General features: G+C 39.2%; 1 protein-coding gene across 1 annotated transcript in view; it reads right to left on the bottom strand.

The window, feature by feature from the left end:
- The window catches only part of cfap221 (cilia and flagella associated protein 221), a 32,416-nt gene extending 5,233 nt beyond the window's left edge, over window positions 1-27,183 (bottom strand). Inside the window, exons 1-25 of the mRNA XM_029513475.1 lie at window positions 26,936-27,183; window positions 23,949-24,081; window positions 23,636-23,736; window positions 22,683-22,769; window positions 22,477-22,572; window positions 22,159-22,259; window positions 21,854-21,957; window positions 21,146-21,305; window positions 19,752-19,860; window positions 19,404-19,518; window positions 19,079-19,196; window positions 18,855-18,942; window positions 17,738-17,827; window positions 16,978-17,073; window positions 16,317-16,404; window positions 15,930-16,015; window positions 15,475-15,549; window positions 14,880-14,987; window positions 14,603-14,746; window positions 14,432-14,517; window positions 14,283-14,352; window positions 13,946-14,046; window positions 11,895-11,987; window positions 11,680-11,775; window positions 10,835-10,965 (exon numbers count right to left, since the gene is read on the bottom strand). Coding sequence (XP_029369335.1) covers window positions 10,835-10,965; window positions 11,680-11,775; window positions 11,895-11,987; window positions 13,946-14,046; window positions 14,283-14,352; window positions 14,432-14,517; window positions 14,603-14,746; window positions 14,880-14,987; window positions 15,475-15,549; window positions 15,930-16,015; window positions 16,317-16,404; window positions 16,978-17,073; window positions 17,738-17,827; window positions 18,855-18,942; window positions 19,079-19,196; window positions 19,404-19,518; window positions 19,752-19,860; window positions 21,146-21,305; window positions 21,854-21,957; window positions 22,159-22,259; window positions 22,477-22,572; window positions 22,683-22,769; window positions 23,636-23,736; window positions 23,949-24,081; window positions 26,936-27,181 — 2,722 coding nt within the window. The 5' untranslated portion in view covers window positions 27,182-27,183. The remainder of the gene's footprint in view (window positions 1-10,834; window positions 10,966-11,679; window positions 11,776-11,894; window positions 11,988-13,945; window positions 14,047-14,282; window positions 14,353-14,431; window positions 14,518-14,602; window positions 14,747-14,879; window positions 14,988-15,474; window positions 15,550-15,929; window positions 16,016-16,316; window positions 16,405-16,977; window positions 17,074-17,737; window positions 17,828-18,854; window positions 18,943-19,078; window positions 19,197-19,403; window positions 19,519-19,751; window positions 19,861-21,145; window positions 21,306-21,853; window positions 21,958-22,158; window positions 22,260-22,476; window positions 22,573-22,682; window positions 22,770-23,635; window positions 23,737-23,948; window positions 24,082-26,935) is intronic.
- Between the last annotated feature and the right edge of the window lie 752 nt (window positions 27,184-27,935).

Below are 27,935 nucleotides of genomic sequence, written 5' to 3'. Positions count from 1 at the left end.
GTGGAGAACCTTTGCAATGCAGAGCCATGACTGGTTGCTCTCCATGTGTCACTCTTGGTTCTTGTGGAAACACTAATGCCAATTAATTTAGTCTCCTGACCAACCCTGCTTGCTTTACTCAAGCAGATTTTTCTATTAATGCAGCATCAACCAAGAACATTTACAAACAACACCACCACTTTGGATATTTTGGTTCAACTCTGAGGTTTGATTTCAGAGCATTTGTTTATCAGCATATGACAAAAAAAAAACAAAAAAAAAAACAAAAAACCAACAACAACCGATGCACAGTAACTAACCCAATTAAATCAGAATAAATTGAGCTAATAATATGCTGTAATTAACCAGCTGTTTGCTAACCTAGGCTGTTGGTTTTCTGTTGCTGGGCACGTAGGATTTTTTCACTCCAGTGGTGAGACTGAAACTTTAAAGCTGGAGACTGCAAAAGCAAAAATGATGATCTGAAAGAGGCTAAAGCACTCATAGAAGAGGAGATGGTTATTTCAGACAAATAAACATCCGTTACGTTAGATTCACTAATAATATTAAATAGTGACAGCTTTAGTATTTATAAGATCAGGCTTTTTATTTTTTTTACCTTGTATAAAACAGTCACCATAATCATCCCTTTGTTTGCTGGGAAGAATCATCTAGTTTACAGGAAGTGATGTATTTTAAATTTCCAGTTTGAAATTAATAAAACATGGAAGTAAAATTAACAGCAGCAGCTGCCACTGACAGGAACTCAACAGTAAAAAAAAAATGGCCTACTGTTTTCAATTTACACCCATACAAGCAATCATTTAATCATTTCTAAAGAAATCAACCAGGTTTGACTGTTTTACTAGATATGACAGGATTTAGCTGCCTACAGTGTCAGTGCAGATCACATTTGTTCAGCCATCCAAGCCTATGCCACAGAGGCATGAACATGAGCCCACAGGCTGAACAGCTGAGTAAATAACAGCTAAATAAAAGAGGCTGTTGAGCTGCCGATGACGCCCTTACCCACTTTATGCTTCGGTTGCATCATGAAAAGATCAGCTGTTGTGTTACACTCGCCCACCAGCTTCCACCAGCTGCCACAAGCTGCTGATCTATAGCCAGCAGACATAACCAGAAAGACAGATTGCAGTCATCACTGACATGCAGAGCTTCACTTCTGCTGGCACAATTCTCTCACAACTCATTGTTGTTCACACAGCGCTGAAATTCCTTTTTTTCTTTGGTATGCTTAGCTTGAAAGCAAGCCCAATCATAAAACATGGGGCTAAATGTCCAAAATGAAAATCATTTTGCTAAATGACAAAAAAAAAAAAAAACCCATCAGGAAACAATTATTTTACTGAAGACGCCAGCGTTCACACAGAACGTGACGAGTTAAAAAGAGGGTTAGGTTCAATGGTTCTGAATAGCTATAACAATAATTGTAGAAAATCACTTTGGAGCGACACATGCCTTCCATACTTGAAATATAGCTGCTCAATTTCAAGCACACTTCAAGTTAATTGACCAGTTGCTGCTGAATCCTCCAACCAATACTGCATTGTTGAAAATACGAGACAGTAAACAGCAGCTGGGAGAATCTGCATGGGAATACAAAAAATAGTCACTGGAAGTGTTGCCTGAGAAATATCAACTTGAGCAATGAGCTCTTGGGATGACCCAGTGCAGGTGATGAGCATGCAGGCTGGTCACTGGGAATGGACATGTACTGTTAGCTTCTGGCAAAAAATAAAACCATTGCAGAACTGTGATATTCAGGCTGTTGGAGCACTGGGTGGTGGTGTTTCTCAGCTCATTATAGAGCAACAGTCTGCCTTATTGGTGTCACAAAGCAACACCTTGTAGTGTTCACATACCACACTCCATCCTCCTCTCAAAGTGTACTTCCATTTATGTAACCATGGATGGGTTTGGTTTGGAGATGCTTTAATATTTCAACAAATGGCTTCGATAGCGACTGACTGAACAGCTCCTCTCCAGAAAAGGGGGATTAATGGATGTGGTCTGAACCAAGCACTTCACTCTTCCACTGATCATTGTTGAAAAAAATCCTCACTGGATTTTTGACAGTGGTGTTCACAGAAAGGCTAAAGAAATTGTTGCTATCTTTACCTTATAAATGCTAATGCCTTACACCCACCACACTGAAATTTTGACTTGTGTCTGTCTGGTGTCAGAGAGTGCAAATTGCTCAAGAGAAGGTGGGAGGTTGATATATAAATAAAACTTTTCAGTGTTTCTCACTAAAATAATCAAGACTCATACGCTCCATGCAGTTAAAAGCTGCTGCTGAAGTCACTGCACCACCGATTAAAACTACTGTTCCCAACATCTCAAACAGCAACACCATTTCCACCACAGTGTAGCCTGCATACTCAGAACTAGGACCTTGGACCTGCAGGTGCTAATGCAGATCACACTCAGTGCAGGAAGTGCTCCGCAGCATGTAGCGATTCATTGAACCCAAAGAGCAGAAAAGACCCCGGATGCAAATAGCCCTCCCCAGACATCAGCTACCCTTTCAGACCTATTAAATGTCACAAAGAGAAAAGAATATAGATAGTGAGTCTGTTCTCTTTTTCAAATGTGCTTTGCCTTCACTTCAGCGTGACGATTCTCACTTGGACCTTTTTATGTCAAAGTCATAAAAAAACACCCATACACACAACAAGACCACTTCTGTTATTCAACAGGACTGAATCCATATAGTTCTAAACCAGTGATGAATTAGCACAGCCAACAGCACACCAATCTTTTTAATTGCATATGCTATGGCTCTTAAGTACACAGATCTTAACACACAGGCTGTAAGCTCAGAGTTTTATTTGCTGGGATGGCGATGGGTATTGGTGTGTGAGAGAGCATGGAAAGGGAAATCTATATTTTATATCATCAGGTGTTTCTCAGAAGAGCCAGGTAGTTAATATGATAATGGATGTCTAGAGGCTTCCATGCATAATGACATGCAGGTAAAATAGACAGAAAGAAAGTTAAGACGAGTTAAGACTATTAAAAAGCATTTTCCATACTTTCCAAACTTGTAGTCCTTTCTCACAAAGACATACTGACACACTCTAACAAACATGCATACTGTAACAGCAGTGGATAACCCTAACTTAATCCCCAGCCTGTTCTGTTTCTCCCCAGCAGCTATGTCACTCATCCCTCGTGCCTCTGAGTGTACACGCACATGTGTGTTGGTGTGAACCCGGGGGGATTCGAAAGTCAATTGATGGACAGAAATAAAACTGGCTGAACACGTGTAAAGATGACAAACAACCTGTGTGTGTGTGTGTGTCAGAGTGAGTGCAGGGGTGTGGGTGGATGTCTGTTGACATGGGTGGATTACGTGGGTGGATGTGACAAGTGCAGAGTCTGTGATTGGTTTCAAATCTTTACTGCCAGAGAGGAGCAATTGTAGCAAGCCTAAATGACAACATCACATTCTGCAACAAATATTCGAATTGGGACTTTTGCTACATTTAACTGCATGCAGACACCTCAAAATTATTGCTGTTTCAGTTTAGTTTTGAATAATCTGAATGAGATTATTATCTCTATGTTTAGAATCTGTCATTGGATTGGTCAAACCAGATTTTGCAACAATAGCTTGAGCCAAATATTTATTTCAGCATTGTCACCTGTTGATGTTTGGCATTTTCAATGTCACTGTAAACATGCTACTGATATTTGCATATCAACTGTAATAACAAACTGAAGCAGGCAGTGCATTTATCTCAAATTATTCAGAGTCATCCTATTTGCACAACGAATGCCTTAACCTCATTGAATTTTAATAATAATAATACAAATAACATATACTACACGTTATCCAAGCTTTGGCTCGGCAAACACATCAGTACCTTGACTTCTTCCCCATGCAATAGCAGCCAGCAAGTGAGCCTGTGCTGAAAGTCAGGAAAGTACACTTCCATCCAAAGCCCTGGAGTGGCTCTGTAAACCTGAGCAAGTGGAGGGAATGAATAAGAATCTCTGTGGCTTTAGCAAGCACTTTTGACATGTCGTTTAGTTAGGGAGAGTGCAAACTGCTCAGCAGCGGCAAAGAGAAAACGGTGGTAATGTTCGGAAACAACTGCAATAAGTCAAATCATTACAAGCGAGAAAATAATAAAACAAAAAAATCTAGATACATCCTGACCCCGCCCTCACCCAGAGTTAGCTGGGATTGGCTCCAGCACCCCCCACGACCCAGAAACAGAAAAAGCGGGAGAAGATGGACAGATGGATATATACATCATTGAGAAATTTAGAGAATTCTAACTTGGTTGGAAAATGCTAATTATGTATGTCTATAATTATGAGAGTGTGAATCTGTGAATTTTCTCTTCCTCAGGCTGCTGTGTAACAGGAATGCGTTAACGAGGGTTAAAGTTAGTCATGTCTCTTTTAATTCACTCCTCACATATTTGCCACATCTGTTGGTGGGTGTTGGGGAAAAAGAAAATATGGAGGAGTTATTTTTAGAGTCAGTATTGTTGCATGTTAAATACACTAGCCATGAATTAAAAGTAAACATGTCAAATCCCAAATGCAGCGATTGTCTCCTCCGACCACTGGTACTGTATCTGACAGTGGAGAAGCCTTTCGTAGAAACCAGAGTAATAATCTGCATCTGAGATTAAAACTGTGCTATGGGCCTTAATCCTTCTGAGTTTCTGAGTGCGCACACACACCCACACACACACACTGATGAAGCAGTGCGACATAAATCCCACTTAGACAGCTCTAAAGCATGCTTTAATTGAAAGCATTCCACATATTTAAAAGGCAGCTGTCCCAGTGCAGCTTCCATCAATGGGCCAAATCAACGACACATGGAGAGGGCCTAAGGATGGATCAGGACATTCTGAGTCATGACACCCTGGACTCATTCATTCTTCTTCTTTACCCCTCAGGCTGTTTGATCTTTTCTGACCTCCTCACGACATCTCTAACTGCTTACCCCCAAGCTCACCCCTCCAACAGTGAAATGCCCCGTTAGCTGTGTCCCATCACAAGAATGAGTTCCCCGTCATCACCTGACTCCGCAGATTAGACAATATGGAAATTGATTGCAGGGGGTAAATCAAGTTGTGGGCTGGCTGGGCTTGTTAGCGGCCGTGCGACATGAGCCTGAGGCCACAGAGATGGAGCTCATGAGCAACATTCCCTGTATGTCTTAATAAATCCGAAAAATGCTGAGAGCACAATACCATTTAACACAGAGCAGAGAGGGAACCTAAAGAAACATGACCTGAAACATTAACACTGAATGGCACAGGTGTGTCTTATCACTGTACACTGGCTGCACCGGCACAACAAACTGTAATCTGTCAAAAAGCAGTTTCAGTCCGTTTCTGAAGACAGCTTTCTTCTCTTTCGTCCCATTTTTGAGAATGAAGCATCAGCTTTGGAGGACTCACCTGAAAGCTTATTGGATTGCTATAAATTGAAGATTATTCATGCTTTATCTTGTTTTCTTCCCTGTTCAAACAAATAAAGGACAAAAACATACGAAATGCTACACGATGTTTTTACATTATAAGAGAATGTACCTTTCTTACTTCAGTGTCCTGAATTTAATGCAAGATTTTCCTGATTATGTTTCAGCCTTTGCAAGGTCCATACTTTAAAGCCCTTTTATTGTTTTATTATTTTGTTGACATTCACTTTCAATATACTGTTTGTTGACTGCATAAATCTGTGTCAATTGTTAAGTAGTTTTATAATTGCAATGCAAATTGCATTCATTTTTGGTCATGGCATGGAGGAGCAGACATTTCTGCAAAAGATTTTGTGGACCTTGGCGATATGAGCTTTCTTGCTGTGACAGCATGCGGAAAATGCAGTACAGCACAGGGGAGGCTAGGCCAAACTTAAATGAAAGCTACCGAGTCATGGTTGATATCTGGAGGTGATAACGTGCAGGAATAATTGCCCTTCGTGATGTGATCAGTCGGAGGACAGCCAAACCCTCAAGCTATCTGTCCTTCTGACGACCTGCGCTTCCATCAGAGGTGTGAAAAAGGAAAACATTTTCACATATTGACACTTCATTCAAGCATCTACAATTTTCTGAATAATCTCATTTGACAAATGAGGAAATAATAATAAATGAAGATTTTTTTGTAAACTAGTAACAGTAGGGTTAGACTGATGTTTTTATCCAAACACTTTGAAACCCCATTTGACAAACAAAGTTGAAACAGACAGCTGGATGAGGTGATTGGGTTCATCTGACAGGGCTGTGGAGGTACATGAGACATCAAAAGGAGAGGAAAAGGAAAAGTTGTGCATCTGCAAAAGTGAGCAGCTCCTCAATGTTGGTGTGTATAAATTAAAAAAGGGGAAAGCGAGTCATAAATCTGGCGTCATGGCATCCTGGATAAAAGAAATATGTCTGTATAGAAGCCAAAGAAGCCGAATGAGGGAGTTGTATCACACACTCAACTGGATTTTCAAATATTTCAAAATTTCAAATAACACTTAAGTAAAGCTGTGAGGGGAAACAGTTTGACCGCGGCGTAGTGCTGTAATATGACAACATTAATATTCAAATTAAGCTATTTCTCCCTACGTGCCCTCCCCTAGAAATCTACTTTTCATCATTTTGTGAATTCAGATACCCAAATAACTGCACAGAAGGAAGCTGTCAATAATTTCCTCTCTCATTACCTCTGATTTCTTGCTTTTTTAGATAGCTGAAACAATTATAGCTATAACTCAAAACATCACAAGGCAAGACTGCGACTCTGGGAAAGTCTTTCTGTTTCGATCAATCCTCTGTCTATAAACCATTGACTACAGTAATGTCTCTCATCTCCCTGTCTTGGCCAAATCCTTCATGTAAGTCCAATCTCAAAGGAACTAACCTGCATACAATTAAATCAAATGAAAACCAAGACAGATTATTTGTAAAATGAAACACTTGCTGTGAATACTGTTGCCTACAAGCAGCATTTCTAGCTTGGTAATTGGATAGATTGCTAACAGCATGTGAAGCTTACTGCACTGTGTTTGTGCTTTGATTACTAAGATAATTAGCAGAAAACAAAAATCTAGGAACCACCTTGCTGATTGTCTTATGCTGTTTTGTGTCTTACATGAAAACAGCTTTCCCTACAATATGAAGCAGTTCTTCCCTTGAGGCACTGTGCTGGAATCATAGGTTCAAGTTTTTACAGTGGCCATAATTAAATAGAAGTATCAAGCAAATAATAAAAGCATGGCAATGATAGTGCACCATTTGCAAAAAAACAAACAAACCACTATGAAACTTATTAATGTGCCTTTTTACAGCAAGGCCGACTCTTATTATACTGCTCGTCCCAGTCGGTACATACTGTACAACATAGAAGTACCTTAAACTTTCTAAATGTAATGACCAAAAGAAGTCTGTTTGGATCAAAGTCCATGTAAAGATGGTCCAACTTCTCTCTTATTTTATTACTGCAGTAGAGGTTTTCCTCCTTGCTACACAGTCTCACTCTCTAGTTTCAAATATTCCACAACAGAACATGATGTCCATTTTTAAATCACCTGCATTTTACACTTACACACACAGCCTGGATGTGACAATTTATTATCAATGCTCATTATGTTTTTGTCATGTCCTACATCCCATGTGGAAATCAGATAGCATCCCGCTTAGAAATATAAACCAAAAGTTTTTTTATATTGTTGCCTTGTACACATAGAAGTGAAAGTTTAGAGATTATAAATGAATTAAATTAGCTACTAAGAGATATTTTCAAACTATTCATCTGTTATTTTATTTTAATTCAGGCTCCACAAATACCCAATCCAAGGTAAGGCCTGCCCACTCTCATTGGAAAAAAAAAAAAGATTTATTGCTCTTTGTTTTTTCCCCATCAAAAATAAACATTTGTATTTCTGTCTACAGGAATGTCAAGGGGATTTATGTGGTCCCTGTTTTGTGTCGATGGCCTATTTAATGCTACAGTGCACACTCCTCACAATGTGAAATGAAAGCATGGCTTTTTACGTACAGAGCCATACTCACCAACGATCAAAATGACAAGTGTACCAAATTCAGATTCTTCCACAGTTCATCTTTGGAAATGCATTTCCAGGTATTGATTTCCACCCTGTCCTGGACGCACTGAAGAAAAAGTGAAGTAACATTTCAAAGGATGATATTATGGGGCACAATCAGTTCTTGGGATAGTGGTAGACAATTTTGCAAGAACCTATGACACCAACTGCTTTTTTTCAATACTCAGTGTGTGTTTTTGTGTCATTCAGCAAGCAAAAAGTCCATCTCAATCATATTTATACAAAGGCAGACACAGACACACACACACACACACACACACACACGCGCACAAAACCTATAACTTCTTACAAAACTTATTTGAGCCAGTACCTACAAATCTTTTGTAAATATACTCGTAAGATATAACATCGCCTAGTTTCTGCAAGAGTTTTTGATGTGAGCGATGCATGTACAAGATATCAAAGAATATCAGGGCTCTGACTTTGATCTGGTCCAAAACTTGCTGCAATTACAGCACCAAGAAGTCCATTCACTTGTTGCCTATCTGAAGCGCTTCCAGTAAGAGACAGTTTGACAGGGCAAGCGACAGGCATGACTTTGTTGTGGTGGCACGGTGGCTCCCTGCACTTAAATGCACCAGATTTGGTCAGTAGTAGAAGAGCATTGCTTAATTTAGAGAAGCCTTTCATTCACTCCACAAATGGTTCAGGGTACCTTGCCACTGCCACAGCTATTACTGCTTTATCACTACGGACAAGGTGCATGGCAGACTCAACACTTCCACGACCCTCAGCTGAGTTCATAAATAGTCAGTGAACATGTCAGGACTGTGATTCAGAGCAAAGTTGTTTGTGATTGACATATAGCTGACGTGACGATTTTATCACCGTTATTTCTAGCTGCCACTCTGAAATAACCGGTGACCAGACTCTTTGATTTAAGGTGTGAATTAAATGATTTTGATTCAAAACTATTTAAAAATTACAGAAATAGCTTTACTCTTCACTCAAATAGTCTTACGAGTCAGGGCTTCATATTTGATAATAAATACATCTTGCATGCCTCAAGCCTTCAAGGCATTCAAGCCATTCAAAGCACTACTTGAAGCCTTTCCAAACACACAGAATAAGCAAAAGGCTTATTCAAAGAGAACCAAATCCATTTCAGCTTCTGACAGAAGTTGCTGAGTTGCCAGTCCAAAGAATTTCAGGGAAAACGTAGTATTTCTGAGGACCAAGGAAAAAGCACTAACTTTGAGCCAGAAATGGTGTTTGTTCAAGGGAGAGAAACAGACAGAAGGAAAAAAAAATGCTGGTGTTAAAATTTGCAATCTCATCTGTTGTCGCTGGTTGTTGGTTTATCGAAGGAGTAGTAAATAGCCATTGATGGAGAGCAGCGACACACTCTGTTTCACAAATGATGTCTTTACTTTTATTTTGTTCTCTTTTGGATGGTTGTTGAGGACAGTTGGGTTGTTTAGGTGTACACCTCAACTGTGCAAGGCTACCCATGCCATGGGATGTCAACAAAACTGAGCAGCAGCAAGTGGACTAGTTCCTGTTTTCATTGTTATAGAAGTGTTATACCTTATTTTATAACAGGGCAGTGAAAACAATAGGACGTATTGCATTTTCGTGGTGTAAGCTTCACTGTATCAGTGAAGAAACCGTGGTTGATGTGATAGTCTTTCCTCGAAATGGTATAAAACAGATGCTGGCTGCTGTGTGAATAAATTATACAAACAGAGTGTAATAGGAGAGTGCTGCTGTACTGTATCTCCTCATTTCCCCTCTTTCTGTCCCTTCACACACATCCCACATACACTCTCTCACACGTTTCTGTTGCTATTATTACACTGTCTATGACTTATTAAATGTATATCACTGCTGTGGCATTAATTAAAAATGTAGCTGTTGTCTTGACTCCCATGAAGCACATATATTAGGCCTTAACCTGTACAATGGATGTAATTACAGGCATTAAAATAAAATATCTCATTGGATTTCAGCTGCACTGAAAAGGGGGCAATATTCCTTATGATTTAATGAAACAGCTGCACACTAACAAATGGACAAACAAAAGAGAAATACTCCCGTCAAGATGACAGAGTTAGAGCTCCCTCTAGAGGTGAGTCACAACCTGTCAGCTTCCATGTAAATTAAATTATGACCTCAGCAGCTCTCTCTTTACTAACATCTAACTCTGACCTTTTACATCTGAATTGCTGTTGACAGCACAGCTTGAAAATCAGCACGTTTTTCATGGCACTTGAATTTACATCATAAAAGGTTCAACAATATTTAACTTGCACAAAAGGTCAAGTATAACATTGTTATTTGCTACATATTAAGATTTAATAGCAATTAGTATTGTTACACGCCTTTTCTATGACAGCGGAAACTAAGAACAGTCTCAAATTAAGAATTCAGATATCATTTTAAATTGGATGTGGCTGTCAGTAATGTGCTGCAGCTTGTTAAATCCATACAAAAGCACAGCCACAGTATATTCTGAGTGGGTGGAGGGATAACGAATTTCCAAGCTTTGTAGGAGCGCAGGAGGGAAGCTTACTGGATATTTTGAGTGGGTGGGAGGACAGCTTAGAGGTGGGTGAGAAAGTGGCCAGGTTTTTAAAGAATTGGCATGGCAGACAATGTAGACTCTCGTACAGATGAGTAGGATGGGTGTACTACTTATTTTCAGCGCAGCAAATCTATTTCTTCGTACAATTATACTTTTCAGCACGTGTGCACACCTTTGGAGGGTTTTGTGTCTTTTGAGGAAGTGTGTGTGGGTGATTTGCCTCTTCACATCCTTCTGCCGGTGAATGAGAAGTTCCGCTGGGGTCTCCGAGCTGCTTCAGTCTGGTCATCACTCTCTCTCCCATTTGGTTGAATTCAGACCTGTGCCATCTCTCTGCCATCTGAAGCTCTCTCTGGTGCCTGTTACAGAAAAGTTCAACTTCACCAAAGGAAGAACTACATAGATTTACTGGCAACAGAAAGACTGGTAGCAAGAAACATTTGCAAAATAAATCAAAATAAATAAATCATTACAATAATCTAGGCCACAGCATAGGAAAATTTAACAAAGTATGATAATTGGCGTCTTTACATAACTTTTATAATTGACATTTTCAATAACATACAGAGTAGCTATTATCGTTTTTGGCAAGTGAATTTTTATTTACAGCAAAATCACAATTTGAACCTGTATAATGGGATATCCTAGAATGATAATAGTATCACGTACACAGTATATTTATGGAATTATTCAAGACTGAGGCATAAAACATCTTTAATCAGAAGTATTTGAAGGTAGAAATCTTATCAGTTGTACCATTTAATTGAAATATTTACAATAAAAAAGTTGCAGCATGCAGTTTGTCCCCGCTTCAAGGAGGATTTGTTAGAAAGAACTCACATTAACTTCATGTTCAATTTCGGAAGATTTGCCCTTTTGAAAACTGGAAGTGCAACATATTTATTGTCCTATCTTATTAGCACTACCTGCCTTTTGTGTGTCTGTTAATGATTACAGTTAAATGACCAACCGATTTATTGCATGAGAAGTGCTTCTAGAAGATAAATAAACATTTGCTGAATAAAACTTTAAATGCTGTGTTATAATTTCTGTCTTTCTATGGGCAGACATACCTGGTTGTTGTTGCTCTTTTGGAGACCAGAGGTTCTCCATGCAGGAACTCTGCTCTGATCATCTCTGGTATCAGTTTGATTTCTGAGCCTTCAGATCTGCTCACAGATAAGCAAAATCATTTTTGCCTCAGAGCGTTCCTATGTACTTTTTCATATTAACGTAAAACGTTACCAACATGAAGGTTAATATGGTCAGTTGTGTGGTTTATGCTTACGGTTTGTCCATTATTGGTGTCAAGTCATCAGGGAGGGCAGTAAGAGGAGGAGGTGCTGTGAGTGGAAGTATGTCAGTGTTGTAGTCGATGGATCTATAGGAGGCACACATAAACACACAATTATTCACAGTTTTTCCCAGGAGATTAGACCAAACATGAGCAAATCAAGATAAGAGTCAGATAGCTCCTCCGTCTTACCTAGATAAAAGGACTGCTTAGGGTTGTTTGAAATCTCAGGACAAAAATTCTAAAAGATACTTCTAAGTGAAAGCTGATACCACATACAGGCAAAACTAATTTAAAGCAATGACAGCCTGCTTTTGGTCACAGCTATGCTCTAAGCTGTGGTTTTATTCCAACCACACACTTTATATTGACAGAGCTATGGGAGTACATGGTCACATTAACAAACAGACACAAAACTAGTGAATTTACAAAGACTGGCTCCTGAGAAGTTGAACTTCTCTGTCCTATTTAACAGTACGATGTGCTTGCAAATACTTTCAAACACTTTGTCTAATTCATTGATTCATTCTCGATTGTGTGGCACACAGTAGTATGGATGTAAAATAAGGAGCCTGTCAAGCAAGAGAGTTTTGGCTTGAAACCTTTTTAGTCATTTCAATCATTCAAAAAAAATAATTTCTCTCTCTGTTGCTGTCAAAATGCTGTCAATATTATACACATCTGCAAACATGATCACTTGACATAAATCATATTGTTTGCTTGCCTAAGACAAATAGAGAAAATGTGGATGTAACCGGTGAGGCAGTGCTGGAAAATTAATGAGACTGAGCAGGGAGGATGGGGGAAAGTCATCTCTTGCATGACAAAACAAGAAAATATCTTCAGTTATCCAGCAGATCAGTGGTGACAGGCATAAGGAGAATATTCTACCTTGCCAGACACCTGATTATGTAAGATGGAAGATGAAGAGAGAGATGAGACACAGACAGTCAGATCTCTCTGGGTTCAATGCATTATTAGCTTGGCAACATTCGGTAGACAGTACAAAGTCTCTACAAAGTGTCTTGCACACCTGAGTTGTAGTTTTCTTGACAGGATGCATAGAGAAAACTGCCACAAATGGAGCAAGATGGCCGCAAGCTGATCTCACCAGCACACTTCATCAAAATATTATAATTTATTCAATTTCCATTTATTCTAAAGACTGAATAAATCATCATATATCAGCGGAAGAGGTGACAGTGCATGACCTAGACTCCTTTTTACAATAAAGCCAGGAGTGTGTTTGGCTGCTGGATGAATAAATAGTTGAGGTTAAATTTAGTTTGTGTTTCCTCACTTTCAAAATTTCCAGTTGTATACTTGTTTTATGCTTTGATTTCAGAAACACTGATACTGAATTTAAAACCCTAGTGGGGATTAAAATAATAGAAGCTTATTTTGTAAATGAAATGGAAAAATGGCTACTGCAGGTGCAGACCTGCATGTTCACCACCTCCATGAATGTAACATGAGTTTTGTTGGATATGTTTCAGGCAGACACTTTGACAGCCATACAACCTGGTGGGCGCTTTTACACAATATTTTTTTAAGAGTGAAAGAAGTCATGTTTCCGAAAAGTCTTCAAGTACGTTCACAAAGTATTCAGTACTCATGCTGTGTCCGAGCAATTTGTCAGGGGGCAGAGAGAAAACATCTATCTATAATTTATGTAATGAGAAATCAAAAGTTCACATTCTTTTGTATACTATTAGAACAGCCACTTTCTACTCTGTAAACAGGAAGTGCAGACATGAGCTTTTGCACTATGACCCGATAGTTGGAGCTTCCCAACAACGACACCCACATTAGGACAGAACCTCAGGCTTAGTGAAGCCTCACTTTTAGCTGCTGGGTGGCTGCTCTGAAATCTTTCTTATTGCCTTGTTCAGTAAAAAATGTGGGAACTTGCACAACCCGACAATTTACACAGGATTGTTGGAGTAATAACAGGTAGGATCTACAGCAGCTAATGTCAAATGTGGAAGTAAAATCTAGTTTATAAATCAGTCAAAGAAAAGCACAATCTCATTTCTCTGACTTACCTACGCATGGCAGAACCTTCAGTAGGAGAGGGTCGGCTGGATAGACACTTTAGCATTATCGAATCAAAGTTCTTCCACGTCATAAACCCTTCTATTATTTCCTGTTGTTTAAGACAAATAAAATATTAATGTGCATAAGAACAAACACTTCAGATTTAAAACACTGGCTTCATTAAACAATGTAAAGAGGGATGAATTTTCAATAATGACTCATCAACCACTTGAGTCCAGCAGGAAAATGTTTCCTAGGATGTCTAAACAAAAATGGACTTGAATCATGGTTCTAGTGCTGTAAGAACAAGAATAAAAGCTTTTTACTAACTACAAAGTCTCTGACCTTGCGATCCAGAAACTTCCTCTGAGTGTGTGTCTTTGGATCACACGCAGTGCTTTCAGGAACTGTGTACCTGTTGGTGGAAATCACATTTCTGTGCGGATGCCCAAGAGTAATAAAAGTAAAATGTGACCGAGTTTGTGTCTTCTTACCTTGGCAGAGGGCAGAGGTGGAACTCCAGATCACTCTCCAAGTATTTAGGGGTTGGTTTGTATGTCTGCAGGCCTGGTGCTGGATTCTAAACCACAACATCATGAGATAAACAGCTTAAATATACAGTTCTACACATGTATCATGTTGGGAAACTGAAAGAGAAGTCTTACAAAAATTCTGAGTGGGTTTGCAGGAAAAGGTTTGAGCAGAGCTTCAGGGGCAGTGAAGCTGAGCTCTACATCTTCTTCATTTTGATGTTCCTCTGTCTCTGCTTTGGCCTCCACCTTTGGGTGAGATTGGGCTCTAAACTCATCCTGAAAAGTGTCAGTTGGAGACATTTTAAAAGAACAAAGAAGAAATTAGTACATGACATGAGAGTAATGAATAAGCATATCCCTATAATACTGGCTGAATCTGTATGTTTGACTGAGCATGCTGTTTTGTTACCAGAGCTCCAGTGCGAAGAGGTCTGGCCAGAGCAGTGGGGATGTAAGAATTAAATGCATCCCAGGTTGGCACAGGTTGGTAACCCATTAGCTTATAGTGCTGAAAGACCTGGAGGGAAAACAGTCCCAGTAAATAGTAGTAATTGACTGGAGGACCACAATGCCAATATGTCCTTTTATTTGTTTTAAAACAAACAAAAAATGTGCTTTCTTGGATTTATTTAAAAACTTTTTCTAGCAGCAGTCCACACTACATTACCTTACAGGTCCTGCCTGCAAGTCACACTTTTGAAACTTTTGAAAGCGTAACTAGCATTTCAAATGATCAAGGTGGCACCATTTTTAACAATTTGTGCAGTTTGATTGACGAATCATATGAAGGTTAAGAAGAAAATTAACATTTGGTTTCATATTACTCTAACCTTAGCTTTTTCTGATCTGATATGTTTCAAAACTTCTGGATGATTTCTGACAGGATTCCTTTCATGGTTTGCTGAGTAAGAAGCATAAAATGGATACTCTTCACCAATGCTGCTGGTGGATGTCGATTTATAATTGTGATGCTCAGATGAGCCGCTGATGCAGGAAATACTTACTTGAAGCTTGAAGAAAGGAATATGCATCGTCACATCGATAGGGTCCACAGGCACTGGGAGCAAATTACTTCGAGCCTGGAAAGGAGACAAATGGCGTTATTTGTTGAGTTGGACATTGACGCATTTCCTCTGCAGGGAATCAGAGCATTGAAAGATTTAATCAGAATATGGGAAACTGAGCTTTTCTTTGATTCTGCAGTTAGATCAAAGACATCTTTTGGGGTGGATAATGAATAAAAATTGTTCCATGCTCAGGACAGTTTAATAATTTCTCAACTTCCATATATTAACTCCCTCTTGGATAATTTTGGATTTGACAACATGATGAAACTCTTTTGCTGATAGGTTGCTTTCTTTGTTTGATATAGTTGGGCAGGTGTACTTCTAACACAACTAACAACCCCTAATCTGAATTAGGAGAGTTACTTCTCCACTTCAATCTGTAACATACTCACCAGCAGGTCATCTTCATCAGAAAAAATGGGAAAGGAAAATGGGAAGGTTTTGTCTGGAGGGATCTTCAGATCACATGGTGTCTTTTCTTTGATTGAAGTAAACATAAAAAAGTAAGACAGAAATAAAATGAAAAAAAAAAGGCTTTACATAAATTGTTATTGTTAAGGTCAGTGAGAAACGTTCCGTATTCAAAGTATAACTTAATGCACAGAGGAGCATAAACAGCTCTGTTCCTGAGGCATGCATATATGTTCCAAGAACGTCATAATAACCAGAAGGGATCTCACTTCAATTTTACCTCCAGAAAAAAAATGAATTAAGCACGCTTCACTGACATGGCATGATGAGATTATTTCTGAATGAGGAGATCATAGGATAATAAAAACCTTTCTGTGCCGAGGGCGGCTTCTTCAAACTCTCTGCCAGCTTCTTCAAACACACCAGTCTGTGGTTCATGCGACATTGGATCACAACCTGCAATCACAAAATGGTGACACTACTTTATAAATGTATGACTTTCCTATAATGACCCACAAAGAGACTCCTACTCCCTGTCTGAATCCGGGTTAAGCGATGTGAGAAGAACCAAGGGAACAAAGCTTTTTTTCTAGAAATCTTAAAACTATAAAGAGAAACATATTTATATTTCTATGAATATTTTATATATATGAGAAGAGTGTCAGCTGTGTTGACAAGTAGTTTGTCCTTCTTGTGTCAGTGCTGTCAAGGCAGAACTCAAGTATTCAGCTGCTCCCAGAGTTTTCACTGGGAGAAGAGAAGCATGCTTTTCCTGTGGCTTCAAGAGGCCATGTGAGATGTCTCTGCTTCTACTGGAATGCAGTGCACCAGGAAACTCCACAGCATGCTAAAGAATATTATATATTTAGTGTGTATTCACACACGGCTGAACTAAAGGGACATGGCCGCAGGGACAGTAGCCGTCTCCTCAGGGATGCAGCCAGTGTGTGTGTATGTTTGTGCATCTCTATAAATGCTCATGTCTGTGTGCTTTACCTCAGTGACTTTAGATTACTTAGATGTTCGTACCTTGCGTGCTGCCTGCTGGAACAGTTTGAGGGCTCTTTGTCTGAACTCCCAGCAAAAACTGTTGTAAAACTGGAACGATGGGGCTCCCTCTGGGCCCTGGAAGAGGTTATAAAGACATTTATTTATTTATTCATTTCTTATTCTCATTTGACCTGATTAAACTGAGTTCATATGGAAAGAGGCATGAAATAGAATCTCACAAGGTTCAGCAGATAGAATTTAAATGACAAATAATAGTGGATGTGTAAAACATCAATGGTAGTTTGAATTAAATTGCAGAGAAGGGCTGGAAGCAAAAAATTTATATCTCCTACCAGAGAGTGGTTTTAGTAAAACGATAAATATAACAAACAAATCATCCTGAATTGGCATAAATTAATGGACAAAATATTGATATCTTCAGAATGAATTGGACTTTCTGCCTACTTAGGTTTTGCAACGAAGGAGCTTAAAATTCTAAATTCTAATATGGAGGTATATTGTGCTCTCTGAGGATTTACTGAGGGCTGAATCAATACACAAACTCATGATACTATATCATACATACTATCAGCAAGTCAGCCTGCCAACCATGATGGTTCAATTAATCTTGTGCTGATGGGAACCTCAATTTAGTGCAGCAGCAATTTAAAGATAACAAATTACAAAAACGGTGATGGATTTATGTAGAGTGCTATATATTTCCATGTTCCCAGTGAAATGAACTGAGTGATATGTGACAGATCATTGTCTGAGTAAACACACAAAACTAGAAATTTACCTGTCCAGCATTACAAATTACTCGTGTCGAGGAAAGTTTAGGTGGTCCAGCTGCAAGGTCTTCCTCTTGCCTTATATCTCCCCTTTTTACCTACAACACACACAGTTAACAGTTAACATCATGATTATTAGCTAAAGAAACAAACAATATGCAGCCAGGCCAAGGATGCAGAAAAATAGATGGTCTCTCTATTCCTAATAAATCCTTCACTTCTGGCTTTGACAGATGGCACAAGGCTGACCAAAAAAGAATATCTCAAGTTTATCCTCCACAGTATAGATACATTTGCTGAAGAAGCAATAAGATTGATTGACTATTTGTGAATCAAGAAAATGCTCCCAATCATCTGTAGCATGGTCTCATTTCATCTGATAAAATTATTATCTTCAAAACTCTGGATCTTTTCACAATAATCCAAGGTTTATCAGTTATCTTATTTAAGATTTGGCTGTCAGTCAAGATCTCAAAGGTGACCTATACAAGAGCATAGTTGCCATCCCTATCATAAAAACATCATAAAATATCAATGTGGTGATATGAGGTTGTAAATAGAGATCTCTCTTTGCGTGTGTGTGTGCGGAAGGAAGTCCTGTTAAGTGTCTGTGAGAGTCCTGTCAACTATTCAAATAACTTTTCTGGGGACACAAACACAGACAGACTCGTATTTTAAAATGTGACGTAACTTTGGCTGACTCTGCACATACCCTCACTGACTCAACACAATCAATCACAGACACAATGTGATTTATTCTAAATTGCGAAAGTCACCATCAAATAATGCCCCAGCAAAATCAGGTTATGACACTAGTTGAGTCAAGCATAACAGATTAGTTATAAACAGTGGTAACAATATGGAGTGTAGACAGTTAAATTTGTAGCTGACCAATTACTGACTGTTTACATCCACAAAGTCCCATAGTTGTGGGAAAAACTTGAGCATAATTATAACCCAAACTGAACTAAGACAATAAATAATAATAGGGCGAGAAGTGTCGGGGGGTGCAGTTGTGTCAGTTTTATCTGATGGGGCTTCACAGTCTCAGATTCTGCAAAGGAACTTGAAAAATATAGCTAGATAGTGTGTTTGTTTATTTTAAATTTAACTGGCAATTCTTACCATGTATTCTTGCAGCGCAACCTCCCTCTCCTCCAGAATCTGCCGCCTGCTTTGCTCCGACACAGGGTCCTTACCCAGATGGACCTGCCTGAATGGAGGAAAGATGTACAACTATATGACTGTAGCAGCAGTAGTATATAAGGCAGTTAGTTGGAAGTTGGTGCAGAAGGACGAAGAAATGCAACTATCCAAATATCACAAAGTAAAAATTTGATTTAACCTACCATTTAATATGCTTTGCTTTCTCCTCTTTCACATTTTGCTGAACCTTTTTAATGAAAAGTGCCTCCTTCATCTGTTTATTTTGCAGACCAGCCATGTTCCCACTGCCACAGGACATGACTGCAGAGAACGGGACACCATTAAAGTTAAACTGTCATATGAATAGTCTTTAATGCAGTTTACTTCACGGTAGCAGGTCATGCAAAAGGAAAAAATAGCAGGACGTTAATACAATGTACTTCATTCAAACACAGCATCTAATTTGTATAAAAAAAAAAAAAATACAAAAAACTGAAAGAGTAAATCAGTTTATGGGGTTGCCTCTACCTTCCTTCAGGGCTTTAGAGCTGAGTTTACTGCTGTCTCTGATCAGCACCTTGGCTACACCTGCGGGAGTAAAGATGTCTTCTGGCAGCTTCAGTCCAGGTTGATTACTCAAAATCTACAGGACACATGCGAGAGATGAAATAAAGAAATAATTCAGGTTAAGAAATTGAGGATATATTCCTGAATAATGATTATTCAGTGTTGTAACAGACTAATAGGCACATCTTATACTTCACGAAGAAAGACCTTTAAAAATTGTCATGAGCATGACTAATGAGAAATGGAATGGAATGGAATTGATGTGTCAGGATTAAAAATAAAACCCCAACGAATTAACTGACACAATACCTTTGATTTGTCAGCTTCCTTGGTTGACCTGTATTTGGTTTTACTTCGAGGTGGCACTTTGTATTCTGCAAGCATTGCCTCCCCATGACCCAACTTCCTGTCCAGCTGACTATCAAACAAGCAAACAAATAAATCAAAGTAGAGAAAATTAGGGACACGAAACACCAAGCCTTTATTTAAGGGCAATTTCTTTAAGTAATTGAGGTTACAAACTCATTACTGAGAGAAAAAGCTGGGTGGAAAAATTAAAACAAAGGACAAGTCAGCAGAGGCAATAATGGTTAGATTAACGCTAGTTTGATTAAAAATATTTGCGACCTATGTCAGTTAATTCAGATATGAGATACTTGCACATATTGCCTTTTGTATTTGGTTCCACTGAGAAGAACAACAAACAAAATGTTTTATATGCTAAACATCCATTGAGGGCCATATCAATCTTGATATCACTGCACCAGCTACGCAGCTATTTTCATGAATTATTAACTTTTGGCCGAGATAACGCCAAGACCAAGCAGTGGATGAAAGTACTGCTGTGTGATGGATAGCACCCTCTTTCCCATGGGAACAGAATTAAACATTATACAAGCTGAAAAAAAGAAACAGATGGAAACTTATAATAAGCACACAGGGGCTTTTTCATTAAATCCAATTAGGTACACGTCTTTAGACTTCAAGAATTTGGCAGTACAAACAAATGATCACAAGTCACGACATCAAAAAATCCTTAAGAGCTGACCCCCGAATCACAGAGGTGAAGGCCCTTTATCTTTTTCATGGTGTGCACCACATATGCACTCGCCCACTTGTCAATAAGATGTTAAAGGATGAGTCATCCAACCGTAACTCTTGCTCTGCCATCTCTGGAGACCAGTGCTGATGATTTTCAGACAACCAAACTCTCAAATGCGCATCCCACTGCATGCAATTGTTATCAGATTGTTCTTGCCAATCATAGATCTAAATTATACCTGTGCAGGTGTGTGGAAACGACTGCTTTCACTGTTTATCATTTCATTCATTCCTATTTTCCTTCAATTCTCTCACCCACCTGACAGTGGAAATGTAGTCTCAGAACTTTGGACCCCACTATATTCACACACAAACATATGCAATAAAACACAAAGACAGAATGTGAACTTGTCACGAAGTGAGAAAAAGCTACATCTGTAGGATGAGAAATCACAGTAAGATCAGATGACATGATAAAAGAAAGATCTCCACACCCTGAGCAAATAGCTTCCAGTGGCTGCTGCTCAGCTGGCACCAGTGTGGGCAAGGTAAAGGTAAATGTCTCACCTTGAATGCACCACAGCGTCGGTCTATGAATGAAAACACAAATTTGCTAAATGCTTTGTAACTTTTTCAACAGCGCACTCAATTGCTGTAATTACCAGAGGGCTGTGTGAGGGGCAGAACTCCCAGTGATGGTGCAGAGGTAGGGTTTGGTGTTAAACTGTGAGATGACCAGCTGGATGGTGACCTGAGAAGTCTCGTACTGGACAGGAGTGAAAGTTACCACAAGCTTCACCTCACCATTGGCTGGTATCACACCTGCAAGAACAATGATAAAAAAAACTAGCAGTTGGTCTGTGTAGCTCCCCTTTTAGAAGAAAACATTTCCAAAAGAAGAAACTCATTTGTGTCACTTCTTCTGATTCAAAGTTTGTACCAAGTTAAGGCTGCAGCAGTAATTCAAATCCCAAGTGCTTTTTCCATCTTGTGTTATGATGCTTCCCAGATCGTGAATACTGCTTTATGTCAGTGTACGGAAACTGGAGGCCTCCTTCAAGTTCTGCAGTGACTTGTTTAATACACAAAACATAGCTATGCAAGGTTTTGAGAAAAAGCAGCTTGTCTGTTCTCCAAATTTGAAGTGTTCATAACCTGGTAGCTGAAAATAGTACCACCACTGCAAAAAGAACTTCATTTATCCGTTTAACCCCAAAGGCAAGTCCTGAAATTTTGAGGTAACGCTATTTTTGAAGAGTTGGAGAAAAATATAAAATGTCTGTCTTTAGAATGCACAAAGTCAGCCACACAATGCACGAACAATAATTGAAGACATTTATGGTGAAATTAATGATGCCGCTTATCCCTACCTGCGAGGGGGTGGATGGAGAAGGCCTCATGGGGCTCGATAACATACACCTGAAATTCGAAGTCAATGGGACAGCTGCATCTCAGAGGAATAGCATGGCTTACACTAGAAGCAGGAGCAGGAACAAAGATGAGATTTTTTTTATGATTTGACACCAACGGGTGAGTGGAAATATGGCTGGTTGTATGGAAGAATACAAAGAGACAGAGGGGCCTTCAGGCGGACAGGAGGTCAAAAAACTGTCTGCCACAGACCTCAACACACAAAGTGCACAGGATTCACAAAATACACAATAAACACACACACCTTTGTCCAAGCGGAATGGCTAATAGTTCGATGTGAGGGGGAATGCGCAGGTCATCGATGACTGGGTAAGCATGAACTGGAATTAACAGGTTCTCTTCCCCCTTAGAGAGAGTGCAGGTGGATTGAACAAAGAGGAGATGAGAAAGGTGAGAGCGAAGATAGGGAGGGTGAAAGATGCACACAGATAAGAGAGGTCCTAAAGTAAACATGGAGATGCGTCATTAAGAGACATACATCATCCAGCTTTGGTAGATAATTGTGTCCTTCTCCTAACCGTTTATGTCAATGTAATGTCCTTTGGGAAACTTGGATGCTAACCTTGCAGTGAACCCGAATGCAGTCATAGAAGTAACGCCATTCATCGGGACAGAATTGGACCTTGAGTGTGTAGGCGAGGCCAGGGATGAGTCGATACTACAGAGAAAGCATAAAGAAGACTGAATCACCAGAAACAATGTTTATCGCACTGATGGAGTTGAGTCATGATTTTACATTAAGGTCAGCAATTTGTATTGAAAAAATACCTTTTTTGTGTAGGTTGTTTGGAAGTGCTTGGTTTGGGTAGAAATAATATGAATATTCATGACTTCAGAAGAGACGTTGATTAGTTTCTGAGGAAAAGGAAGAGAGCATGTTTTATGCGGATGCACTTGACAAAGCCATTTCCATGTCCCTCATGCTTACATGCAGCCTACACTGACTCTCACACACTAAATTCAGTGCCCATTTAATCAACTGTATCCACAATATGAAACAAATCAATAGAAATAGCGACAGGATAGGTTATTTAAAATTATTTCTAGATTTCATTTTTCTAAACGTTACTAACTCAATCTGCTTTTGATTGATTTGCTTCGGTCGTTATTTTTATTTTATTTTTTCATTAAAACTTCTGGTCAGACAGGATTTCATATCCAAGCAGAGAACAGATTCTGTATCTAATATATCTTTTTTTTTTTTTGACAGTTTCATCAAACACTACTAGCAACTGTCCTCGCACCACATAGTAGCCTCCAGTATCATGCACAATAACATTAAGCCCCAGTCAGCATTATAAGCTGCAGAATGACTTCTGGTATGTAGCCCAACTATAGCTCTAAAAGGACATTAAGGGAGGAAGTAGACCCTGATAAACAAACACTCAAGTTTTGTTCACCAGTCATGTATCAATTGTAATCATCAGGTTTTCTGATGGCCCAATGAACAATCAGCCTTTTACAGTGGCAAATGGCACTTACTGTTTTATACTGGGGTATATACTCTATACCTATTGTCTGGTCTTTATTGCTTTTGTGCACCATTCTTTTCACACTGAAGGTATTCATATTCACTTTAATTAATGTGTAGCAAAGGAATCTAACTGGCACGACAACACTCATTTCATAAATAACTCTTTTAATAGTAAATTAGCTTTTTAATTCACCCTGTGAATGGGAAATAAAAATGACTAAAACTCAAAAGACATTAAAACTTTTACCAAATTTTTCTGGTAATCACTTCCAAGCTCAAACCCACTGAAGTGAAGCTCTGCTGGCTCTGCCTGGATCAGGTTGTTGCTTTTCAGCTTGGCATAGATTTCTATAAAGAAAACAATAAAAAACAAATAACAGCTCTTAGACATTTTTTTGAAAGCACGCTTATTCAAATATGCAAACATGGTTACCAAGGAAGAAAACTGGAGCAACTTTTCTGAATGATATAACCAGACTAAAACAAGCAGCAGTGTATCAGTGAAGTGCAACACTTTGGCAGTAAGACAACAGGATTAAGAACAGGCTCCTCATCCGTACTTGAGTCCAGTAGATGGTTGGGGATGTTGCCTCTGCCTGTGCTCTCCTCCACCAGCTGGCTCAGGGGCAGAGGAGTCCCCCTCCTCGGGGTCTGACAGAGCATTGGTGGGGCAGAAAGGGTCTGCTCTGGGTCCTCATGAGAGAAACGACAGAAGAACAAAGGACAGTCAATGTTCTTGGAAATGTCCGGCTAACAAATGCACCAATATTTCATACAGCTTGGAAGGGCAGGAGGTTATTTAGTCAATTTACTGAGAAACCTTTTTTTGTTTGTTTGTTTGTTTTAAATCAAAAACATGACACATGAAGATGGAAAAAGTCATGTGGCAGCACATGCTATCTACAGCTACACTAACACCATGTAATAATATCCACACAGAGCAGTTCCAGAGCAGACATATAATTAAATTCATTCATTACAGGCTGTGTAGCTTGAATTTCTAACAAAAACCTGCTTATGTTTCAGCCCGGACTTCTTAGTTGTTTAGCAAAAACAACCATTTATTTCTGTTGCAGCAGCGTTTGGCGTCGTCAACTCCGTCGTTGCCATAGCGACGTGACACCGACAACGCTTTGAAGGGGCGGGACCAACAGTCGGGTGGGCGAATTTGATTCGTCGGAAGGTTCCGTCAAGCGGAAGCTTGTCATTTAGCCTTCAAAATAAAAGCTTGTACTGTAAACTGACATATTCCGTGTCATTTCTTTGATTGTATGTATTTACCATAAAAAAATACATATACTGACACTTAATCTACTGCATATAAATTAGAAAATATTCTTGGCCTTTTTACACAGATGCAGAATACTTATAAGTGCTCATGGACAAATACTTTATTCTGAAAGCAACAGGACGCCCCAATTTAATGATATCTACCTTGATAAGAGAGGCTCTCAGAGATCCCTGCAGACTGCAGAGTAAACCTATCGATTCTCTGAAGAGGCCTGTGTTTGGTTTTCAGAGCTCGTATATATCTGTTCCATGGCAGGATGCTTGCTTTTCATTCTGATCAGATATACAGCTTGAGGTCTGGATGTAAATGGCTATATTGATGGAAAAAAGGAAGCTGTTGGACACCATGAAAAAAGTTGGACCTCTAGGAGTGTTACTTCTGCCACAGGTGAGAAAACACATTCACAATTGAATTCACTATGTAAATAAAAAAGTGGATTATGTCCGCGCATTTATTTATTGTTATTATATATATATATATTTTTTTTAGGTAAAATCCTCACATGGGTGTCAGCCGCATGTTAATCTTGTGAAGGAAGAGGAAAAATGCATGAAAAATATGCTGATATTTAAATCACAAACAGAAGGTAAAACACTATCTCCCAATTCTGTGTATTACAGCTTCACCAAATTAGCTTTTATAGTTAAAATACTGAATAAGTGGGTTAGTACTCATTGAGAAGTTCCATTGAGAAAAATGTTGCTCTGTCATGAATGAAGTGGTCAACTTGCAGAAGTTGAATAGACCTTTCCTGCCACCTAGTGGCCAGAAGACATAATGCTGCCAAACACAGTGCATTTTATTTTGACTCCAGTTTGGGTACATCAGCAAGTAAATGGCAAAACTTACTAAAAATTAAGTTTGATTGTACTTCCATCTTCAAGAAACCAATGTGAGTGTGCACTGTAAGGGGATGTGGGATGATCTGAACTGCTGGCCACACGCTTCTCTTGGGGAAACTGTCTCTCAACCATGTCCAGAGTTTTTCAATTCAGAAGGTGAGCTCCTCTCCACACACAAACACACAACAGATATATTTAAACAGCCATTACACATATCACATTGTCAATGGTTAATTATTTGCCAGGAAACCTTTTGTTTTCACAAGGAACTGAGACGGCTTCTACCTCTTAGGTTCTCTATCCAAACATTTGGCTCTAAAGTGCGCGTGTACATAGAGATGCTGGGAAACATGTTTGAGGACAACATTTACGTAGGCAGATGATAACAACAGATTTTAAAATAAATTACTTGATGAGCCACAGGTTTATTGGAGCACCTGAAGTGGAGTAGGGTTGTTTTAGCAGGTTGCTCCCTGCCCAGTGAGTCTAAGGAGCCAGATCCACATGTTATAAACTGTAACAGAAAAACATTTATGATTTACTTGCAAAATTCAGGGGCAGTGCATCGCAACTGCACTGCCAGTGGCTGGACAGACCTACTGATCCCATATGAGGATGCATGTGGCTACCCTTTCAACGAGACACTCCACTTTCTTGCAGAGGTTAGTATTATCTTGCATACAATGTGTACATCTTTATCCAATATGTCATTTCACTGAAGCGATGCTCTGTTTTCCTATTAATTGTATTTCTACTGCACTGCCTTCAGCCTAAATTTCTAACCTAATAGCTCAACAAAAAGTGCATTAATAGCAGCCCCAAAGGGTTGGTGCTAGTTATATAAGGAACTCCCCTGTTTCGGGATCAATAAAGTAAGACTATCATCTCAGTGTTGGATTTAGAAGTGATTAGCATTGTTTTTCAATTGTTCAGCCCTCAGATTCCCATTTGTACTTCTCCCATGTCAAGACCATGTACACAGCTGGATACACTCTCTCACTCATCTCTCTCACCATTGCCATCACCGTGTTCTGTCTGTTTAGGTAGGGACCTCCTTTTTCTTTCATCATTCCTTCCTTTGACCTGTTCTGCACATCACATGTAAACACTGGTGAAGAACTCCTCTGCTTTACAACCTCAAATAAAAGCATTGTTATTCACTCAGGAAGCTGCACTGCACAAGGAACTATATTCATATCCAGCTGTTCATTTCCTTCATCCTGAGAGCCATCTTCATCTTCATCAGAGACGCGCTGCTGTTTACCAATGAACAGCTCTACCACTGTGTTGACTACCCGGTACCAATAATATATATGTATATATTATTGTCGTAACCAGGACTTGTTCTGGTAACTGTAGGTGTGCTTTGTTAATGATGCAGGAGATTTTATTTGAACCTGAGGCAATAACTCACCTGTTCTCTGTGTGGCAGGTGGCTTGTAAGGTTGTTCTGATGTTTTCCAACTACTCCATCCTGGCCAATTACAGTTGGCTGCTGGCGGAGGGACACTTCCTTTTCACCCTGGTGAGCCACTCCTTCTTCTCGTTGAAGAAACACCTCGCTTGGTACATCGTCCTGAGCTGGGGTAGGGACAAAAAAAACAACAATAACACACAAAAAAGTGCAGCTCACATTTTCTCTCTCTTCAGTCATCCACATGTTCACAGTCGATATAGTGACTCTGAAACTTTTAAAAAACAAGCTTTATTTCATCACACAGGTGTGCCATTCTTTGTTATCATCTCGTGGGGATGTGCCAAGTATTTTTATGAAGATGAAGGGTAAAAATCTGTTGCTCTCCTCCATTTGAACAGAATCCTTAGATGCAATCTCACGCTTATTTCTTTGCCACAGCTGTTGGGAAACCAGGAGCCATGAATGGATTTGGTGGATACTTCGAGTGCCAGTTCTTCTGACTATATCTGTAAAAAGAAAATTATTAATTTTACTTTTGAAGAACCTAATTTTCAATAGTTAGGTGACACATTGTACACATAAAAACAAAGTCACAGTAGAGTCTGTTTCCTGTTTAAGCTAACCAGCTTCCTATTTAATGATGAATAACAAAAGCGATGCCGATCTTCTCATCTGACTCTCCACAAGAAAGTGAATGAACGCATTTAAAAGAAAAAAGATATATAAGATGGCATAACAATGGCATTGACAGGTCTTTATCATTTCAGATGAATATCCTCTTTTTCTTGGGAATTCTGAGGATTCTGGTGGGCAAACTGAAAATGACTGTGGCACAGAGGAACGAATTCAGCCAGTACAAGTGAGTAGCGATCATACTGTTCTGTTGTTTCAATAACTGATGTTTAAAGTTAACATCAGCTGCTGTTTTCCCTGGGGAACAGACTGTGCACTACACATGAGACAGGGAGTAGGTTAGTTTTACATTATGATATGATGT

Source organism: Echeneis naucrates, chromosome 2 (genome assembly GCF_900963305.1).
Source record: "Echeneis naucrates chromosome 2, fEcheNa1.1, whole genome shotgun sequence".
NCBI classification, from domain to species: Eukaryota; Metazoa; Chordata; class Actinopteri; order Carangiformes; family Echeneidae; genus Echeneis; species Echeneis naucrates.
This window is presented reverse-complemented; position numbering and strand designations above follow the sequence as displayed.